The following is an 18,484-nucleotide window of genomic DNA, read 5'->3' on the forward strand; positions in this document are numbered from 1 at the left end:
TTTATGCCAGAAAGGTCAACAATGGATGCAGTGTTTGCAGCCCAAATATGGCTGGAGAAACACAAAGAATTGCACTTAGTGTTGTGGATTTAAAGAAGGCTTATGACAGAGTTCCTAGGGAATTGTTATGTCACGCAGTCCGCCAGGCACATCTGTTCAGACTATCGTGAACTTGTATGAAGGTACCACAATAGTAGTGAGAAGCAGCTGTGGCTACAGTGAGTCATTCAGTGTAAAGGAAGGCTTACATGAAGGATCAGCCTTAAGCCCATTCCTATTTATGATTGTAACAGACACCTTGATGCAGAAGACTAGAGGAAAGGTTCCATGCACCATGCTTTTTGCCAATTATATTTTTGTGCCATGAAGATAAATACAAACTGGAAAGGGGCACTGAACTATGGAGGGCTGCATTAGAAGTCAATGGCTTATGAATCAGCTGACAAAAAACAGAATACATGTGAGGCTTCATTAAAAGGGACAACAAGAAGCCAATAAAGCTAAATGTTGTATAGTTAAAGTCTGTGCAACAATTTAAATACCTCAGTTCAGTGGAGCGCCATGACGGGAATGTGGTTGTGGATGTTATAAGCCAAATGAAAAGCGCTCTGTTTAAATGGAGGGAGTTGACAGGAACTCTCTGTGATAAGAATATGCCAAGTAAACTAAAAGCAAGTGTGTAACAGCATGATTAGGCCAGCCATGATGATGTACAGGTCTGAATGCTGGCCTCCGAGGAAGAGAGAAGAACAGTTACATCACACTGCCAAAACAAGTGCTCAGGTGGGCTTTGGGTGAGATGAGACCTGATAAGCTACGCAGTTGAACAGTTCTAGCCAAGATGCACATAGCAATCCTCGCTGAAGGTTTTTCTGAGCCTTTCTGCCTGTGAAGGCAGAAGAAATAATGCTCATGGGACATCAGGGAGTGCACTAAGCAACTGATGCTTCAGAAACAAGCCACTCATGCTCATCTGCACCTGCTAGTAGCAGATGTACAAGGAACATGGTGACTTTGCTATGCCCTAACTCTACTGTCTACCCCAATTATGTGTCTGGAGTTTCACTGGGCACACTGGCTGGCCTACGTCGAATTTCTGGAGTAACAGGAGCAAAATTTTTGCCTGGGTCCTGTGTGCTCTCTTCTCTACCTACACAGGGCTTCTCAGAATTCTATCCCAAAAATTACTATCTATCTATCCGTCCATCCTTCTAGTATTTGAGCACTTTCCATGTAAAATCGATAGCAATAGCCAAGTCCCTGGTAGGCTTGATGGAGTCTCTGGCACATCTCCTTTTTTGGGGTATAACTGTTCTGTTGGGTTAAATTTTACAAATAAACCATCTAGTTTTACTGTATTAGCTGAATGGAGTGCAAAATGTAAACAAGCGTAAATGAAGCAATATCAATTATGGCCAGGGCTTCCAAACTTTAGTGCCTAAAGTTGGGCCCTAAATAGTTAGCCAGCTAAATAAGAGCCCTGATTGTCAAAAATGCTGAGCCCAGCAACTCCCATTGACTCCAGTTGGAGCGGTGAGTGCCTTAATATTAATTGAGGGGGCTAACTGTAAGCTTTCACATTTGAAAACCTAGGGCTAAATTTAAAGAGGAAGCATGGCCCAGTGGGCAGAGTTCCAGCCTTGGTCTTGCAAGACCTTCTCATTCACACACTTCCTTTGTGACCTTGAGCAAGTCACTTAGCCTCTCTGTGCCTGAGTTCCCATCTGTAAAATGGACATAATAGCAGGGCCCTACCTCACAGGGGTGTTGTGAGGATAAACACCCCTCACAGGGATGTAAGATTGAGAGACACTGAGATACTATGGCAATAGGGGCCATAAAAGTGCCATAGATACATTATTAAAATAAAATATGCTTAAAAATGTAAGGTGCTGGTAACACAGGTAGGACATTTTTGTTTGGAAATATAAGATTTTTATCTCGACATTGTCCCTTTAAATCTCCTCCTTTGCAGGTCTGTGTGGTGGCCTTAGTGGGAATGGTTATGCTTTGTGTTTCATATCAGCCTGAGGAGAAGACATGTTTCCAGTTTGCCATAAAGGTACAGTGTCATTTATTTTTTTTATCTTCCCATATATATAATCAGAAGCTGCTGTACTGTGTAATTTCTCATATAAAAGAAAGCCAGATTGCGCTTGAAATTTGCAAAAATGTAACCCTTAGATTGACAGTCTGGAAAATACCAGCAATCAAACAAATGCTTAGTAGGATTTATACTATATCCTGCATACATATCTATCTTCAGTCTGAATAAAAGAGGAATTCTAGGTCAAGACACGTGATGATAAATATCTGAAACTAAAGTCAGAGTCCATTTTATCTGCAACATTTTTGGGAATGTCAAGGACATTTGGATAAACAGAGAATCAAGTGTTCGGAAAATGAGGGGATTATTGGGTAGGGGAGACATCACAAATATCAGGATAAGAAGCAATTTCACATTAAAGGAGTTCAGATAAATAGGGCTTTACTGTATCTATTTCTGGCATTTTATGATTGAGTTCAAGTCCCGTCTCTTGTGGAGTTTCCCCCTTACCATAAAATTAGATGCTGACTGCGGTACATGCACAAGTTAAAAGGCTTGGGGAAGATGCCTGCTTGCTCACCCACATCCCAAAGGTATATAGGAAAACCATCTAAACTATGTAGTCTTGCTTCATATTGTGTCAGGTATCACAGACATGTAGTCAGTGTTCCAAAGAGGAAAACACTCCTGTGCATAGAAACAGCACAAGGACTATGCATCACTGATGTCCCATTTAAGTTCTCAAAACAGTACTTACCTGGCATTTATGGAGTTCATTGGCCTTGCGTTGACCCTCTGCATGGGGATGAATTTCACTCTGAGAAACACCAACATTTCTTTTTCCAGTGGGAATCTTGTAGCATCATTTCTCCAGATTACTTTTCTTTCTAAGGCTCTTATTATTCAACATCAATATAATAACAAGTGAAAGAGTTACATGGAAAAAAAATGAATAAAATTCAAGGAGAAGATTTACAAAGACACGGGAGTTAGACACCCAATTTCCACTGAAAATTAGGTACCTAAATGCCCTTTGTGCCTTTGAAAATCTTCCTCTATGTTTACAAAGGAAAACGGGAGTGGGTGGGAAAGAACAATTACATTTAGGACCCATTCCTGCAACCTTTACTCATGCAAGTAAAGGTTCAATCTCTCTTAAGCCAATGGAATACTTGTATAAGTAAGGATTGCCAGATCAAGCCTTTTATTGCTTACCCTGCAGCATTAACTAGAGCTTGACATCCAGATAAGGAGGGCATCTATTGAATTGAATCACTATCATCCCTTGTGACTTGCACAGGAACAGTACTTGGTGAAGTTTGGGCTGTTACAGTAGGTGCACTTAAAAAGTACATTCCAGTTTTAGAGATATTACCAAGTCCAGTGCTGTTCCCTACACATAAAATGGTGAATATGGCTTGAACTATCCATACCTCCAGAGCCAAAAAGCATGTTTAAAGTGCTCCCACATGATATGAGGATGGTCACCAGTGATGAGCTACCAAATGAAGCAAAGGTCTTCCTCAAAAATGTTCTGGCTCGGCTGACATTATATATATATATATATAATTCCCTATATAAAATACTCTCCTTCCCCCACCTCCCCTCAACAATTTAATATTCCCTGCTATACCTACACACACACATCCATCAAATTCCATTCTCTTTACCTCAGTCAACACTCACACCCTCAATGTTCTCCTCCCACCGGTTTCCCCAGTGCTCTGTGGTGGCTACTCTAAGTGGCTCTCTTCCTTACTAGTGATTCTCCACAACATCAACTGAGGCGGCAGGCAGATGTTCTGCAGCGTCTGCCCACAAGGTGCTTGGTCAGATAAGGAGTTCCTTTTGAAGTGTGAGAGTCTCCACTGACTCTGTTTGCTCTGTGAGATAGGTGAGTGACCAGTTCTCCGATGTGGCAGTGGAGGGTTGGGTCTGAGAGGAACAGGACTCTAAACTCCCTTCCAGTATTGGTTCTTCAAATTCAGGGACCAGCAGGGAGAAAGACTCTCTGCAGCAGATGCTGAACTCCCACTCACTACTGGAATAGTCCTATCTCACCTCCTCTCTTTCTCTGTGTTTGTGTGTCCCTCACATACTACTAGGGTTGCTGACGAGGAGAGCAGTTCCCTTTGCAGCAGCTGCCATGGCCATGGCACTAGCAGGTGCACTGTCACACAGCAGCTGCCTGACCGAGCAGCAGCAGCCAGCTCAATCCCCACCTTGGAGGGTGGAGAATTTGAGCAAGCAGAGCTGGGCATAGCAATTCTGGGCAGACTTGCATCACCACTTCTCACCACTTCCGACCCTCCAGCCTAAATCTTGTGCACCATTATCACACCACAACAGTCAGGACTGGCCTCAGAGTTTCTGGAAAGGTCAACAAAATGATCTTGGAGGTAGACCCCACAGTTAGCTTGCTTGTTTTCCATAACATGGAGGGATGGGAAACAAGAGAGAGACAGGATTCCTAGGTCTCCATCAGCCTCTGACTGCCAAGGTGGAGTCAGCTGCTTATTCCTTTCAATCCTATTGAAACCCTACATCTGCTCATAGCCTGGAAATAGTGAAGTGGTGTCTTTGCATGGGAAAGGGCTAGACACTTACTTATTTAACAAAGTAAAAGCTGAGCTTTTTCTCCTGGAGGCCCCAGTGCTGACTTTGCTCACATGGGGCACATTTGAACCGCCAAGAGCCCCCTTCAGCTCCGAAGTTCTGGCTACCAATTAAGGGCCACTTCTGAACAACAATATGCCGTAATTAAGTGTTCAAGAGCAGGGTTGAAGCTGTGAAGTTCAGACCTTGATCCAGATACAGGTTTATTGTCTCCTTGGTTGTGCCCACTACAGAAAGGCTGGAGCTGTAGGCATTCACTTCGATTGATGTTCAGGAAAAGCTGAGGTGTGTTCAGACAGACATTTGGTTCAGGCCCATCTCTATATACAAGAAGGACTGAAGCAGTTCTACAATATTGGCTGCCACACTAAGTCATGGTGACCTCCTCACTGTGGTCCCTGCAAAGCACAGTTCTAGCAAAAGGCTCCTGGTGGAAACTTGCTGATGTACAATGGAAATGCTGCCTCATGCTCTCTTGCTTAGCCCAAAGCTAATTTGGGAGGAGGCACAGGTAGTGTTAGAAAATCTGAAGAGAGAACCCACTGAACTGCAAGCATCACCAACTCAGTGCAGGAGACACAACTAGTTTTGCCCTCCATCACTTCATAATGGTCCTCCATGTTTTGATCCCTCTTAACAGTTGATTTGTTTTGTAACTCACAAGACTTACCTGGAGTCTGAGATCCTGTTAATAGGGGAGATGCTAGAATCAGGTTCAGAGGGCCCAAAAATCCACTTTATTGACTCTCATAGATATTAACATAGCTTGTGCCTCTGTCAAACGGATGGAGATCTCCACACTTCAGAGAATCCAATAGCTCATGTTTTTCTCTTCAGACAGGCAGAGAAGAATTCAAGGATAGGATTTCTGCCCTCCTCACTCCTTCAATGGGTTAAAAATGGATGATTCACCCCTTCTTGAAAAGATCTGTAAAACTTAAGGGAAAATGAAAGTTTTCTGTATAATTTCTGGGCCACTCAATAGACTTGAACAGACCTGATTACAGATTTCTGTAGGATGGTTTGAAACCATTTAGGATTGGGCTGGCCAGCTCATGGAGTATGACGGCTTGAGGGTGGAGGCAGAGCTACATCCATTCCTGACCCACCTGCACTGGTATAAAGAGGGTTCTTACATCCCCTAGCTCCTCTTCACAGGCTCAGAATCCAAGCTCGTAAAAAGAATCTAACTAGTAAAAAGGTTTCTCAATTAAATTCTACTGGTTTTTAGAGTAATTTCTATGGAACTCAATTGGTTTGATCCTTAACGGTACACAATTTTCCCATGCAGGACACAATGCATCTTAGCTGAGTTGTTTGTTTGGGTTTTTTTTAACTTGGCATGTAACAACAATGTAATTTTCTTACCAGTAAATATTTTAAACCCTTTTCTTTTCCTACATGATGAACCCAAAGGAGGATGTGTGTGACCTGCCATTCACTGTACCTAATCATCATATGTCATTTCCCCCATTCCTCCCTTTCTCCTTCTATTTAGATAGCAATCACAAGGCCTTTATATCTTAAACTGTGAAAAACGTTCTTCCAGGGACAAATTTTGGCTCCTTGGCAGAACTCCCTAAGCAGTTGTACTTGCAATTTTGGAGTTGCCTCTGGGTCTGTCATGCGATTAGTCTGCTGATGGGATTTCTGCACTCACTGCCTTGTGCTCCTTCCCAGGCAGCATTTTCTTTTGAATCACCTTTGATATTTAGAAATGTGTTTATTTTCATCTGTTTGCAAAGGAAATTCCTCTGCAAACACCACGTGAGGATAATAGCTATCTGTAAATTGCCTTATGCCCCCATATGACTCTGTGTGTTCCTGCACATCTCAGCTGATTGCTGCAAGGGCTGCCTGGATACTTTTGCATTTGAAAGGAAACCTCAGATGCAAACATATGTGACCATACAAGATGTACTGTCTAGATTATTGATTGAGTTAATGCCATTTTACACTTATTTTCCATACATGTTGGTATCTGCATGTAGTGCAAATCAATGTAGAAGTAGACCCATGGTACATACAGGCTTAAAAATTCATGTAATGAGGTCATATTCTACTCTCCATTGCATTCAGTTCATTGGGCTACCAGAGATTTACACTAGGATAACAGCAAAATTGGTCCCCTCATGAACATCAGCATTACTGCATTTATCTGTTGCAAGCATGTTTTTCCCTTTAAAAATGTTTGCATCATCTTTTAAAATATTGCCACGTTCATAAATTACCATATATCTTTGTTTAGAGGTTGCACTTAATTAGTAGCTGCCCCTTTACCATGCAGTTTTTAATAGAAGCTGCCCTTGTTTTGTAACTTCACCTTTACCATGAAAGCTGCAGGGGGAATGTAATTAAATTTAATAAAAGCCACCTTCATTTAGAAGTTGCCCTCAGATTAAGGCTTCAGGGAAAGTCATTAAACTTAATAGAAGCCATGGCTTCTAAATGAAGATCTAGATATCTTGAATTCAGTTATTTTTGGGGACAGAAGGAATATACTGCTTTGAAATCTCCTATAAGCCCTACTATTTTTTTTTCCAAACTGACATGTGTATGGAAAGATTGATTCACACTGTAAATCTTAGATTAATATACCCAGACTATGGATTTTATCAAAACATACATACCTGGAGCTTCAAGGACATTAAAAATGTGTTTATATTGATAGTTTGCTCATGGTGCAGAGGTTTACAAAAAGAAAAAAAAGAAGAAGCTTCTTTATTTAAAATAACAAATTTCCAACTATGCCATGTTGCTGACAGATAAGTAAGAAGCCAAGAGAAATAAATGTCTCCATACTGCTCAGCAGAACCAGGAATGATACTGGGATTATGCACAGAGTTATATTTTAATATATATTCACAAAAGGTAGTGTGAGTGCAATACAAAAATTGCCAGATCCAGAACTCAAATGTCAGGAAATTCCACACCATATAATAACCAAAGTGTCACTCCTGCAACCTGAAGTGACTGAGGCTCTGAATGATCCATCCACATGGAGCAGATTGCAGGACCAGGCTCCAAATAATTACAGTTTCTTCTGGGACTAAAAAAGAACTCTATCCTTTTTATTCCATGCAAGTGGCAGCCTTAGGGAGTAATGGGAACTTAACTGTCTCTTGTGCCTTTGAAATCTTCTTCTCCATCACCTTCTTGGGACAGATTTCTAAGGGAGCCTCTGCCGGAGGCATAAATTTACTCCTATAAGTTTATGTGCCTGTTTTGTAATGATCATTATTTTCCACGTGGAACCTCAGATGAGTTCAAGCAAAGTGCACTTGCAGTTCAAACTCAGGTTATTAGACACCTAGCTGTCCAATCTGCATGCATGAGTCTGAGTTGTGTGTGTGCAAAACATAGCCATGAATAAATGCATGCACAAAGTTGTTCCTGTAATATTAAGAGCCCCTTTATGTTAGCAGCATAATGACAGCACTTTTGTAAGCACCAGATCTTGTCATTAAATATTTGAAGCTAGCGCCTCCGCTAGTGTAAATCGCTGTGGCTCTCTTGACTTCAATAGAGCCACACCTGAATATGTGACTATTGCAATTCTAGTCAAAGCAGCATAAACGATACCAGAAAAGGGCACCCTGCTCCATTAAGCATGCAGCTTCCTAAAAAGTTAAGACTTCTTGATGTTATTTTTAACAGGTCTGTTCTGAAAATTATATGCCAACACTCGTATGAAAATAAATGAAATATGTCTTTGGAGGGCTGATATATTTGCAACTGCTTTTAGCACCCACAGAACCCAGAATTACTTGTTTACTGCAACTCATGAGGATGAAATCGTTAAAATGTACCTCAGACATAGGCTTTCACTAGAAAAATGTATGTGCATGTGTTGGTTATATATGCCCCGTTCTCAATGGAGCTGGAAAAGATTGTTTTTCTTTTTTGCTTTATTTCAGCTGGTGTACTTTCTACTGAGCGCCCTGAGTCTGATTAGCTGTGTTCTGGCAGTGGCTTTTGTTGCACATCGTTATTCACAGATTACACAGTTTACCTGTGATGCTGTCCTCAACTCTTGCCAGTGCAAACTGGACACTTCAGATCCCCTCAGTAGGACCTTCGTTTACCAGGATGTATCTGACTGTAGCAGTGTCACTGGCACTTTCAATCTGTATCTGCTACTGCAGATGGTTCTTAATCTGATCGTAGCCATTGTGTGTTTGTTGGCATGCTTTGTGATGTGGAAACACAGATACCAGGTCTTTTATGTGGGTGTTCGGTTACACTCATTAACTGGTATTGAAATCCAGCAACAGAAAGTATAGGGCTTTTTTGTTTTTGTTTTTGTTTTTTGGTTTGCTTTTTGTTTTGTTTTGTTTTGTTTTGTAGAGAGTGAATACAAAATGTCAGGCTCTTACCACCATACACATCACAAATAGATGAGTGTTAATAAGATTTTTGACAAAGAAGACAATTCACACATTTTTAATGAATATATTTGTATTTTTCAGTCATTTTTAGAGCAATTTTTTATGGCTACTACTGCCAAGGGTCCTTGTGGGAATTGCTAAATTGATCACAATAATCCTAAAGATGCAGGTGTACAAATATTCTCCAAAGAGCACCTTTAATAGGCATAGACAAAAGCAGTTTTTATAATTATTGAGACTCCTCTGCAGAGCTATATATGGTAACAGACTATGGGCTGGATCCTTGGTTGGTGTCAATTTGTTTGTTCCATTGACTTCAGTGGAGCTATGCTGATTTACACCTGCTGATGATCTGATCCAGACTGTTTTAACTGAAATTATGCCAGTCATGCTTAGGGAGTCTACTGTCTCTTGGATACCCCCATTAGCATTAATGGGATTTACTGTATATCTGTGAGCAACAAAGGAAGTTGAGACCCTTTCAAATGCAAGCTAAGACCAGCAACAAATGAGACTCTATGGCTGGTAACAGTATAAACTATAGTCCAGGTTTTCAAGAGGACCTAATGAGATCCCTTAACAGGACCTGATTTTCAGAGAGTGGTGCTCAGCATTTTCTGAAAATAAGATCAATTTAAGGTCTCTCAAGTTGGACACCTAAAACTGAAGCTCCCAACTAGCTAGTCGCTTTTGGAAATCATGCATCATGCATGATTGTACAAGCAGTGTATACAAAAAGGGTGTTTACCCAATTACTCCAGTTTTGTTTCCTCAAAGTGCAACAGGTCAAATTCCTTCTTCGAGTACTTCTTCGGAAGATGACAGAATTGCACCAGGGATGGATTTGGGCCAACAACCCTGAAAGCTCTATCACTGCATAAATAAAAAGGGGGCCCCTGTGTAGATATTGCCAGAGTCCAAAGAACATAATCTATTCTAATGAGTACAAGAGCATAATGATTTCCTAATGAGTGGTGTTGAAGATAATCATTCATCACAAATTGCATTTAAATAGTGGTTTGTATCCTGAAGATGAGGATCCAAAAGTGCTTTACAGTTTATGGGTCTGATTCTTTACTGATTTCCCCCTTGTATAGTCACTTGCACCTCTGCAAAGCAGATATAAAACTTGTGTGAGTGAATGAAGATTTCTGATTTTGTAGTACTTTGCACACATTCATTTGCACAGCTGCACGAAGGGCAAGGGAGAAGGCAGTGGAGAATCCAGTCCTATGTATCTAGGAATCCCTCACCCTCCACTGAAGTGACTCCACTATTTGGGTGGGATAAAACAGTCATCATATGCCAGCAAAACTGTACAACAGCTTCTTTAGGAAGGGAAGGGACTATAACTTGTGCAGGGTTAAAGGAAATAAACATAAGAGGTAGCATTTTCAAAAGTGCCTACATGACTTCCCCATTGTTGTTCCTTAGCCTCGGATATGTGTAAATATATATACCTGCTATCTGATTTCTATTCCTTACATCTGATGAAGTGGGTTACAGCCCATGAAAGCTTATGCCTGCAGAAATTAAATTTGTTAGTCTTTAAAGTGCTACAGGCCTCTCATTGTTTTTGCTGTATACAGACTAATATGGCTACCCCTCTGGAACTTTTCATACAGATTTATGTGTTTCAGTCCCAATTTCAAAAGTGAATTAGACACTTAGAAGCTTGCAATGAGACTTAAGCTCCTAGGTGCCTATGTCACTTTTGAAAATGTGACTAAAGCTCCTAAGTCATGTAGGCTGAGACCTGCAAAGGTATTTTGGCACCTAGCTCTCATTGAAGTTAATGGGAATTAGGTGCCTAAATATCTTTGGGCATCTGGGCCTTAACCACTTATGAAAAAGGTTATCCCCAAAAGTGTAATTTTCAAGACCAGCCTCAAGCTGGTCTCCCTTTTTGTGTCCACAAAACTGCAGGCATAAGTGATTGTGGGTACAGTTTCGCAACTGCAGTAATTTACCTGTACAGTTAATACTATCCAAGCAGCAAATCTGACTCCAAAATGGTCTTCAAATGAAGCTGAGGCAATGATGACCTTGGAAAGAAGCCACTTACAGTGAAATTCAGTAGAAAGGGTTGATTCAGAGTCCACCATCATTCCCTACCACCCCATTTTAGGGACTGATCCATCCCTTCTTGATGTCAGTGGAAAGAATCTTATTGATTTCAATGGGAGTTCCTTGATCATTACATCTGAATAGCCATTGCATGTGAACCCATGGAATATTTAGCTTCACAAATGAGACATGTATGGGGAAGTAACCTTTCCATCTTTTGAGCACAGTTCATAGATAGAAAAGAGTGCAGGGTTCACCCCCCAAAATGGGGGAACCAGAGTGGATGGTGCCCCGCAGCAATCCTGACAGCATCTTCTCAGGGATGCTCCATTCCAGCCGAGGGGTAACATTTTCAAAAGTGTCTAAGGGTTTGTCTAAACTGATGGCAGGCAACGTCGCTGCTGTCAGATCGACCTTTCTGGATCAATTCAGCAGTCAGTGAAGACCTGCTCAATCGATCCAGAAGTCGACACTGTAAAACCACCCCCTCTAGTGGTATAGTGCTGTGTCAACGGGAACACGGTTCCTGTCGGGTAGTGCAGTGAAAACACCATGCAGAAGGGAAGCACAGCAGTCAACAGGAGTTATGCAAGCTACTCTGCGTAGCTTGCATAACTCCCATCGACTGCCGCCGAATCGCCAGGTAAATGTAGACCAGGCCTGAGAAGTCCCGTTTTCACAAGTGACTTAGACACTCGGTAGTCTCAGTTTTGTTCATTTGGGCACTTTGGAAAATGTTACCTACAATATTTGGTAGGCAATACAAGCATTTTAATACCATTGTTTGAACAATGCCATTATCCCGCCAACTGGTGTCTTCCCAACATCCAGGGAATTTTATTTGCTGATGAGAATAACTGAATTATTTTAGTTTGGTGAAAAGTGTTTTGTTAAGCGATTTTAAAGGGGATATTTCAGAGTGAGGGCTGCCACCACTAAAGCCAGCATCCTTCAATATCTCTAGCAGTATCAGTGAAAAGGCCAAAGACCTAGAAACTGACCGGCCTTCCCACTTCACTCATGAGGCTGAGTGGCAGGGCATGATGAGGAAGTTTGATCTGCTGCTGCCTGTCCCATATTTCCACTTTGGCTAAATGTTCACTCTCCATATTTTCGTTTTACTCCTTTGACCTTCATCCCAATTCCTTGTTTTTCATTCTTTGTCTCCTGTAATCGGTTATGTCCTGCGTCCTGTGCCCCTCCCTCATGTGAACAGATGGGCCTTGTGTTGCATGGAGGGCTCCACCTACCAATCCAACAATTGAAATAGGCTGGCACCCTTCAGCAGTGCTGAATCCGTCATAATGATGTGGGATAACACACATTTGTGATGAAAGTTCTGAGGCTGGCAATAGAAAATACAGTGAATGTATTGAAAAAAAATGACTGTTACCTAGAAATCTATGTATTCTAATAGCAGCCCACCTATATTTTAAACTACATAGTAGAATTCAGTATACTAAACCATGCATTGCAGCTTAACCCTTTGCTCTGAAAGGGAAAAAAGTAATATTGATCATGTATATTATTAAAATATTTCCTGCTTAATGGGCATTTTGAACTAGCAAAGGCTAACTTCTATGTTTCCTCTCTATATGTATGTCAGGATCATGCATCCAAAACAAAGAGGTCATATCAGGAAACAGCCACTGGAGCTATTTTGAACCAACTTTCTCCTGGCTGTGGTTTTACAATATGCATTTTGTTCCAGATATGAAATCCGGAGAACTTTAGATAAATAACTTTTTTAGTTTTGCTCCATCAGAGTCTTCAGAAAGTGCTCCAGTGAAAGCGAATAGAAAGTAAAAATTCACAGGGACTTCAATGGGAGGAGGATTGGGACCGAAAGCAGTTGCAAACTATTAAAGTGATGTGAAGAAAAAAAAATTCAATCCTAGCAATGAATCCTCTGGAAAAGTCCAATAGATCTGGACAGTGATTAAACCAATATGGTTGTAGAGAAATTGAGAAGGGTTGATATAGTCTACTCTCAAAACCTAGACCTGATTCTCATTTACACTATTGCCACTTTACAATGTTCTGGCAGTATAAAGGGGCCCTAGAGTGAGCATAACTTATGTTTTCACTCACTATATGACCCCTTTACACTGCTAACAGGGCCTTAATGTAAATGAGAATTTCATGGAGAATGAGATCCTTTCTATTGACTGTTTCAGGCCATCTTATAGAACTATATCAGTGCAATATAATTCTCCATTGCATTTTATTGCCTGACTTCAGATCTTCATTCTCTATTAAATTCTGTAGGACTTTTCCGTAAGGCCGGGGCCTGGTTCTTTAATCTCTTAGTCATGCAAGCAGTCCCTGGAACACACGAAAGCAGTGGTGTTGCATGCATAACACATAAAAGAGCACCAGCTTTGCTTTGGGTTTGAGGTATTTTGATGTTGTGTTATGCAAATATTGAAGTTATAATAATGGCAACAAAAAAGGAACTGAGATACACAACATAATACTTAGCAAAATGTCACATTCTAAACCTGACAATGAGCCAAGGCAGTGACTGTTTCTTACAAGCCATAAAACACTGAGATTTCCACAATCCTCCTCCACTAGTACTAAATGAAACAAGACTTTGGAAGAAGGGGAACTGCTGCGATTTGGCTCTGCGTGACAGATAAGGAACACAGCAGCTGAAACATACAGACATTGTGAGCAAGCCCTCTCTTTTAGACTGTGCCTTCACGTGATCACCATCTGCGCCTTGCCAGCTCCATCTAGCTCTGTATGGGCAGCTTCTTGGAGCTTTGCCTAAAACATATAGCTACACAAGAGCTCTGGAAACTGTAGTTAACTACTAGGACTAACTTTTTCACCTACTGTGTCTGCTAAATTGCATTATGTTTTCTTGGTGCTTCTAAAATCAGAAACCATTATGTTTGTGTGTTAGAAGCCATTATGCATACTCTATATTTAAGCCTGGGATGTCAGGTCCCCTTGAAATTTTCATACTCTCCCTCCACACACCCACACATGCTTATGTCTGGAAAATGTTTTTAGATATTAGTAAAGGGTGTGGGTAGGGGGGGTATACAAGGGAGATGCTGAGGAACAACAGTAAAGTGCTATTTAAGCGTGAAGTTTAAAAACCTCCTTAAGGAGACAGAACACTATTACCAGTATGTATGTTGTGACATCCTATAATATTTATACTATATATAGAGAGAAATCTGATGTGTGGACCAGATTATCAGCTAGGGTAAATCAGCATAGCTCTGATGAACTCAAGAATCTGGTCCTGCAACTTCCTGTACCATAAATCATGAGAGAACTCCAAGTTTTTCCTGTCAATCAAAGATCTCTGACAGGTTATATCAGGCTTGAATTGTATATTTAGCTAGCTTTTGCTGAGGTAATTTTTACAAAACTATGTCTGTTACAAAAACATGCTTGCCTTAACTATAGCACCTATAGCAAGCAATCTGGAATTATTAATTTTGAAGCTTTCTTGTGTCAAGTCTATATAGTTATTACCTTAGTAATTTTTATTTTTTCCCTGCAATTCCCAGTGATCACTAATGTTTATCCAGTTGTACAAGTCACATATTTAATTTGAAAGTTGGGTCTATACAAATATAAACAAAAACAAAAGTTTGTACTGGTTGGGGTTTTTTTGGTATGTGTAATTTTTAATGCCTTTGTCTGAAGAAACAGTTAAGAAATGCATTTAAATGTATTTCAGGTTGGTTTTTTTTTAAGGAGATGTGTGTAATGCATATTTCATTTGTTAACATAATGCTTCCATATTCCGTGAAGCTGTCTACATTTGAGAACAGCTATTAAAGTGTGCTCAAAGTGACTGACTGCAGATAGAGTATGAGCTGAGATACATCAAAACTCACAAATTAGTATCTACTTCAAAAACGGAATTCTCAGTTGACAGGAGTTAATGCTCATTTGCACTCCTATATTCCTGCCAATGTCTCCAGGTTAGCACATTGCATAAATGTTAGAAGGTAGGGTTGCTAATTTGCAGACAAATAGGAACAGAGAGTGAGCTGGGGGAATAATCTACAGAAGGTGACTTGAATACACACATCTCCTTCAGTAAGTCTGATATATTATGAATGACAAGCACTGGGCTGATCTCAAGTTACTGGATATATGGAGAATGACACAGATTAAGCCAGAGCTCAGCAGCATTGAGAGGCCTGGTTATATTGGAAATGGAATATTTTAGCTAGCTTGTTTTTAACTGAGCTTCACTCAGTTGTGCAAAGAGAATCCGCTCTTGAAATGTTCCAAAGTTAATAGAATGGGGATAATCAACACAGGATTTCTCCTTTTGCCAAAACTGTACCTAAAATAAATCTATACTGGGTATTTTCTTCATACCCAGTTGCTCCTGGTGGATACAGCTAGAATGGGAACAGTAGTGGGTTCTCCCTTAAAAAGAAGCCTGTCAGTTTGGGATCCAGTTTTGCCTGGCATGCACTCATATTGCTCCCATAGATTTCACAGGTAGTTTTGCCCAGGTTTGAGGACAGAATTTGGCTCACGGTGGGGAAAAGAGACTTGACATTTCCATCCCTTCCTTCCTGGTCATGTAATTGATGACGCCCTGCAGTGTGCTGCAAATCCTACCTGAAAAATAGCCATGATGTTCTGACACAGGGCCAAAGTCCGCCCTTAAAGATGTGTATGCAACTCATGTGGACTTAAATTGAAGTTACACCTATGTATAGAAATGATCTCTAGGGGTTTTCTGGTGCATTATATTAAAATCAACAGAAGGCAATATTAAAGGGATTGGGCAAAGTACTTTTTGCCCCAGATTTAGACTGTGTTAAACAAAATATTGCTTGGGGGGCAGAGTGGGGAGAAGAGTTACAAAATTTGATGAGCCTTCAATGAGAGTTGCAGATGCTTAATACCACTTGGTATTTGGCCCAATGACAGTGTAAGGGCCAGATCCTTAACTGATGTGAATCAGCCTAGCTCCATTGACCTCAACAGAGCTACACCAGTTTACTCTAGTTGAGGATTTGGCCCTAAGTGCTTAAATGAAGCATTTCTAAAAAAAATATTGCAATGGAAATATTTTAAGAACAATTTAAACATTCCCTCCTCAGTGCTGTGAATCCAAATGCATGAGCATTGGGCTAGCCTAAGAGAACCAGCAAATGAAACAGACTGGAGAGTGAAACTGTCCAGTCTACGTTCACTATCCAAGTCTATTTGTTAAAAAGTAAAGAAACAACATCCATGGTAAAAAAGTGAATTTGTTTTTTAAATAACCCATTCAGTTTCGATTCTCTAAGGGATTACTAATAAGAGAAGGTCTGGAATTTTAACAAACTTACACTGGGCCAGATTCTCAGCTGGCATGACTCTGTGCACTGCCAGTAAAAGTTGAGGAGCTGGCCGGTCCATTTTATTTGACAACATCCTTTGATATTTTAACTGAAATTAAACTTTCTAATCTAATTTTGGTTGTTTGTGTCACATTCATATACATACAGATGCATCCTATTTGTTATGGTAACTGTTTCCAGATTTGGGTTCTTGTGTGCAAAAAAAATTAAAAAATCATGACTTCAGACAGCAAAATCTATGTCTCTGAATTAAAAAGACTTATCTTTACTGGATTTCTATTAAAATCTTTTCATTTGCTCCAATCAGGTTTCTGCGTTTTTGTTTATCTGTTTCCCAAGGCAACTGGACTTTTCTTCTGCATATCACCCTATGGTCCATTTCACCAAATTCTGCAATCCGTTTTAAAGAAAATTAGGAGACTATTGACTTTGTAAGGGTAGGTACACATAATTCTGGAAGAGATGAGTTACAGAATGGTAAAATCTTCCTAGAGAGTCCCCGGTGCTTTCCTAAGCATCTGCTTAAATTACTGATTACACTATTGTTTGTAGTGAATTGTCAAACATAAGAGGAAACCAGGCTTGAAGATTACACCAGCCTGTAGGCTGTCTAATTATACAGTTTGAGTGGATTTCATTTATTGAAGCACAACGTGAAGCTATGTGTATATACCCCTAAGAATATGAAGGGCCTGAACTGTGGTCCTGGGTCAGGCAATACTCCCATTAAAGTCAGTGGAAGTTTTATCTGGGTAAGAGGGAATGTGGGCCTGAGCCTGGAACATTTAGGGGATGTTGTTGAACTCCTTTGGCAAAGCTCATGAGGCACCATGTTGGATAGGTATGTTACATGAGTTCAGACAGGAAGATTTCTTGCAGAACACACATTCCCACCACAGCCATGTCCCATGAGCATTACTAGTGACAAATCACCATGGCATCAAAGCTGACTAACTTCTGCAAGACCTCATGGCTTCTGCATTCATCACACACAAAGTAATCATGGATATTCGCTTTGCTCTGTAGTTATGATAGTCAGTATGGTGAAGATGCGTCAGCAAATAAGAATGGAAAAAAAACCCAAAACTATTTACATTGAACGTGTCAAAATGTTGACATAGTGAGGTGATAATGAGCATTTCTTTTATTTAAAAAAAATGTATCCAGGGTATCTCAGCATTAGAAGATTTCATTAAGCTCCTGCTGTCCCCCAACCGCCTCATATCATACCCTCAGGAATGTATAATTTAATGATCCAATCCTGCAAAATTGACTAAAAAACCACATTGCTTGTTACAGTGAGTATTCCCTCAAAAGTCAGTGGAACCTCGTTGTAGGAAGCACTGCATCTGATAGAGTTTGCAGCATAAGATGTCAATGAAGTAAATGGCAGGACCTATGGAAGAACTTCTCGAGTGAGCAAAGGTTGCAGGCTCTAAGTGACTAATCTATACAAGTAGATGTGCTGAGTCTGTGGTGGTGATGGCCATATGGTAAAACACAAAGCCTTGTGGTAAGCTTCATTTATCATACACCTCCCCAAGAGTATATTCTAATATTTGAAATTTCTAAATAGCTTCAAAGAGCTGCCTATTTTTTTAAACAACTTTCCAGATAAATGTTTCCTTCTTTCCCCCCAAATATTGAATTTCCCTCTAAAATTACAGTTATTCATCAGTGATAGGTTTAAGTTTTGGTCCCTCTTAACCCATCATAGCTTGTAATGGGAGTTTTATACCATGGAACAGGGAGTTTTCCCATCCGCTCCTAACTCTGGAAAGTCCTATGATATCAGATCTTAAAATTATGATGTTTGAAGAAGGGAAAAAATCAGACCTATAATCAAATTTGAAAACGGACAAGAGTTGTATGGGTACTCTTCCATTAGACTATGGAGCACCTCATAAGGATTCTTTTCTTGCTGAAATGAACTTTATCCCTTATTTATTTTTCCATAGGGCAGTAAGGCCTTGATTCCAGGCCTTTTGAAATCAGTGGAAGGACCCCTATTGAGTTCATTAGTCTTGGAC

General features: G+C 40.3%; 1 protein-coding gene across 3 annotated transcripts in view; it reads left to right on the forward strand.

Annotated features, from left to right (window-relative positions):
- Positions 1–10,254, forward strand: part of SSPN (sarcospan) — a 60,217-nt gene extending 49,963 nt beyond the window's left edge. For all 3 annotated transcript variants that reach the window (XM_067559271.1, XM_067559272.1, XM_067559273.1), the window contains 2 exons: positions 1,976–2,062; positions 8,581–10,254. In XM_067559271.1, the coding sequence (XP_067415372.1) occupies positions 1,976–2,062; positions 8,581–8,946 (453 nt within the window). In that variant the 3' untranslated portion in view covers positions 8,947–10,254. The remainder of the gene's footprint in view (positions 1–1,975; positions 2,063–8,580) is intronic.
- The last annotated feature ends 8,230 nt before the right edge of the window (positions 10,255–18,484 follow it).

Source organism: Emydura macquarii, unplaced genomic scaffold, assembly GCF_026122565.2.
Source record: "Emydura macquarii macquarii isolate MOO-44397 ecotype Brisbane River unplaced genomic scaffold, CSIRO-AGI_Emac_v2 contig_2205, whole genome shotgun sequence".
Classification (NCBI taxonomy): Eukaryota; Metazoa; Chordata; order Testudines; family Chelidae; genus Emydura; species Emydura macquarii.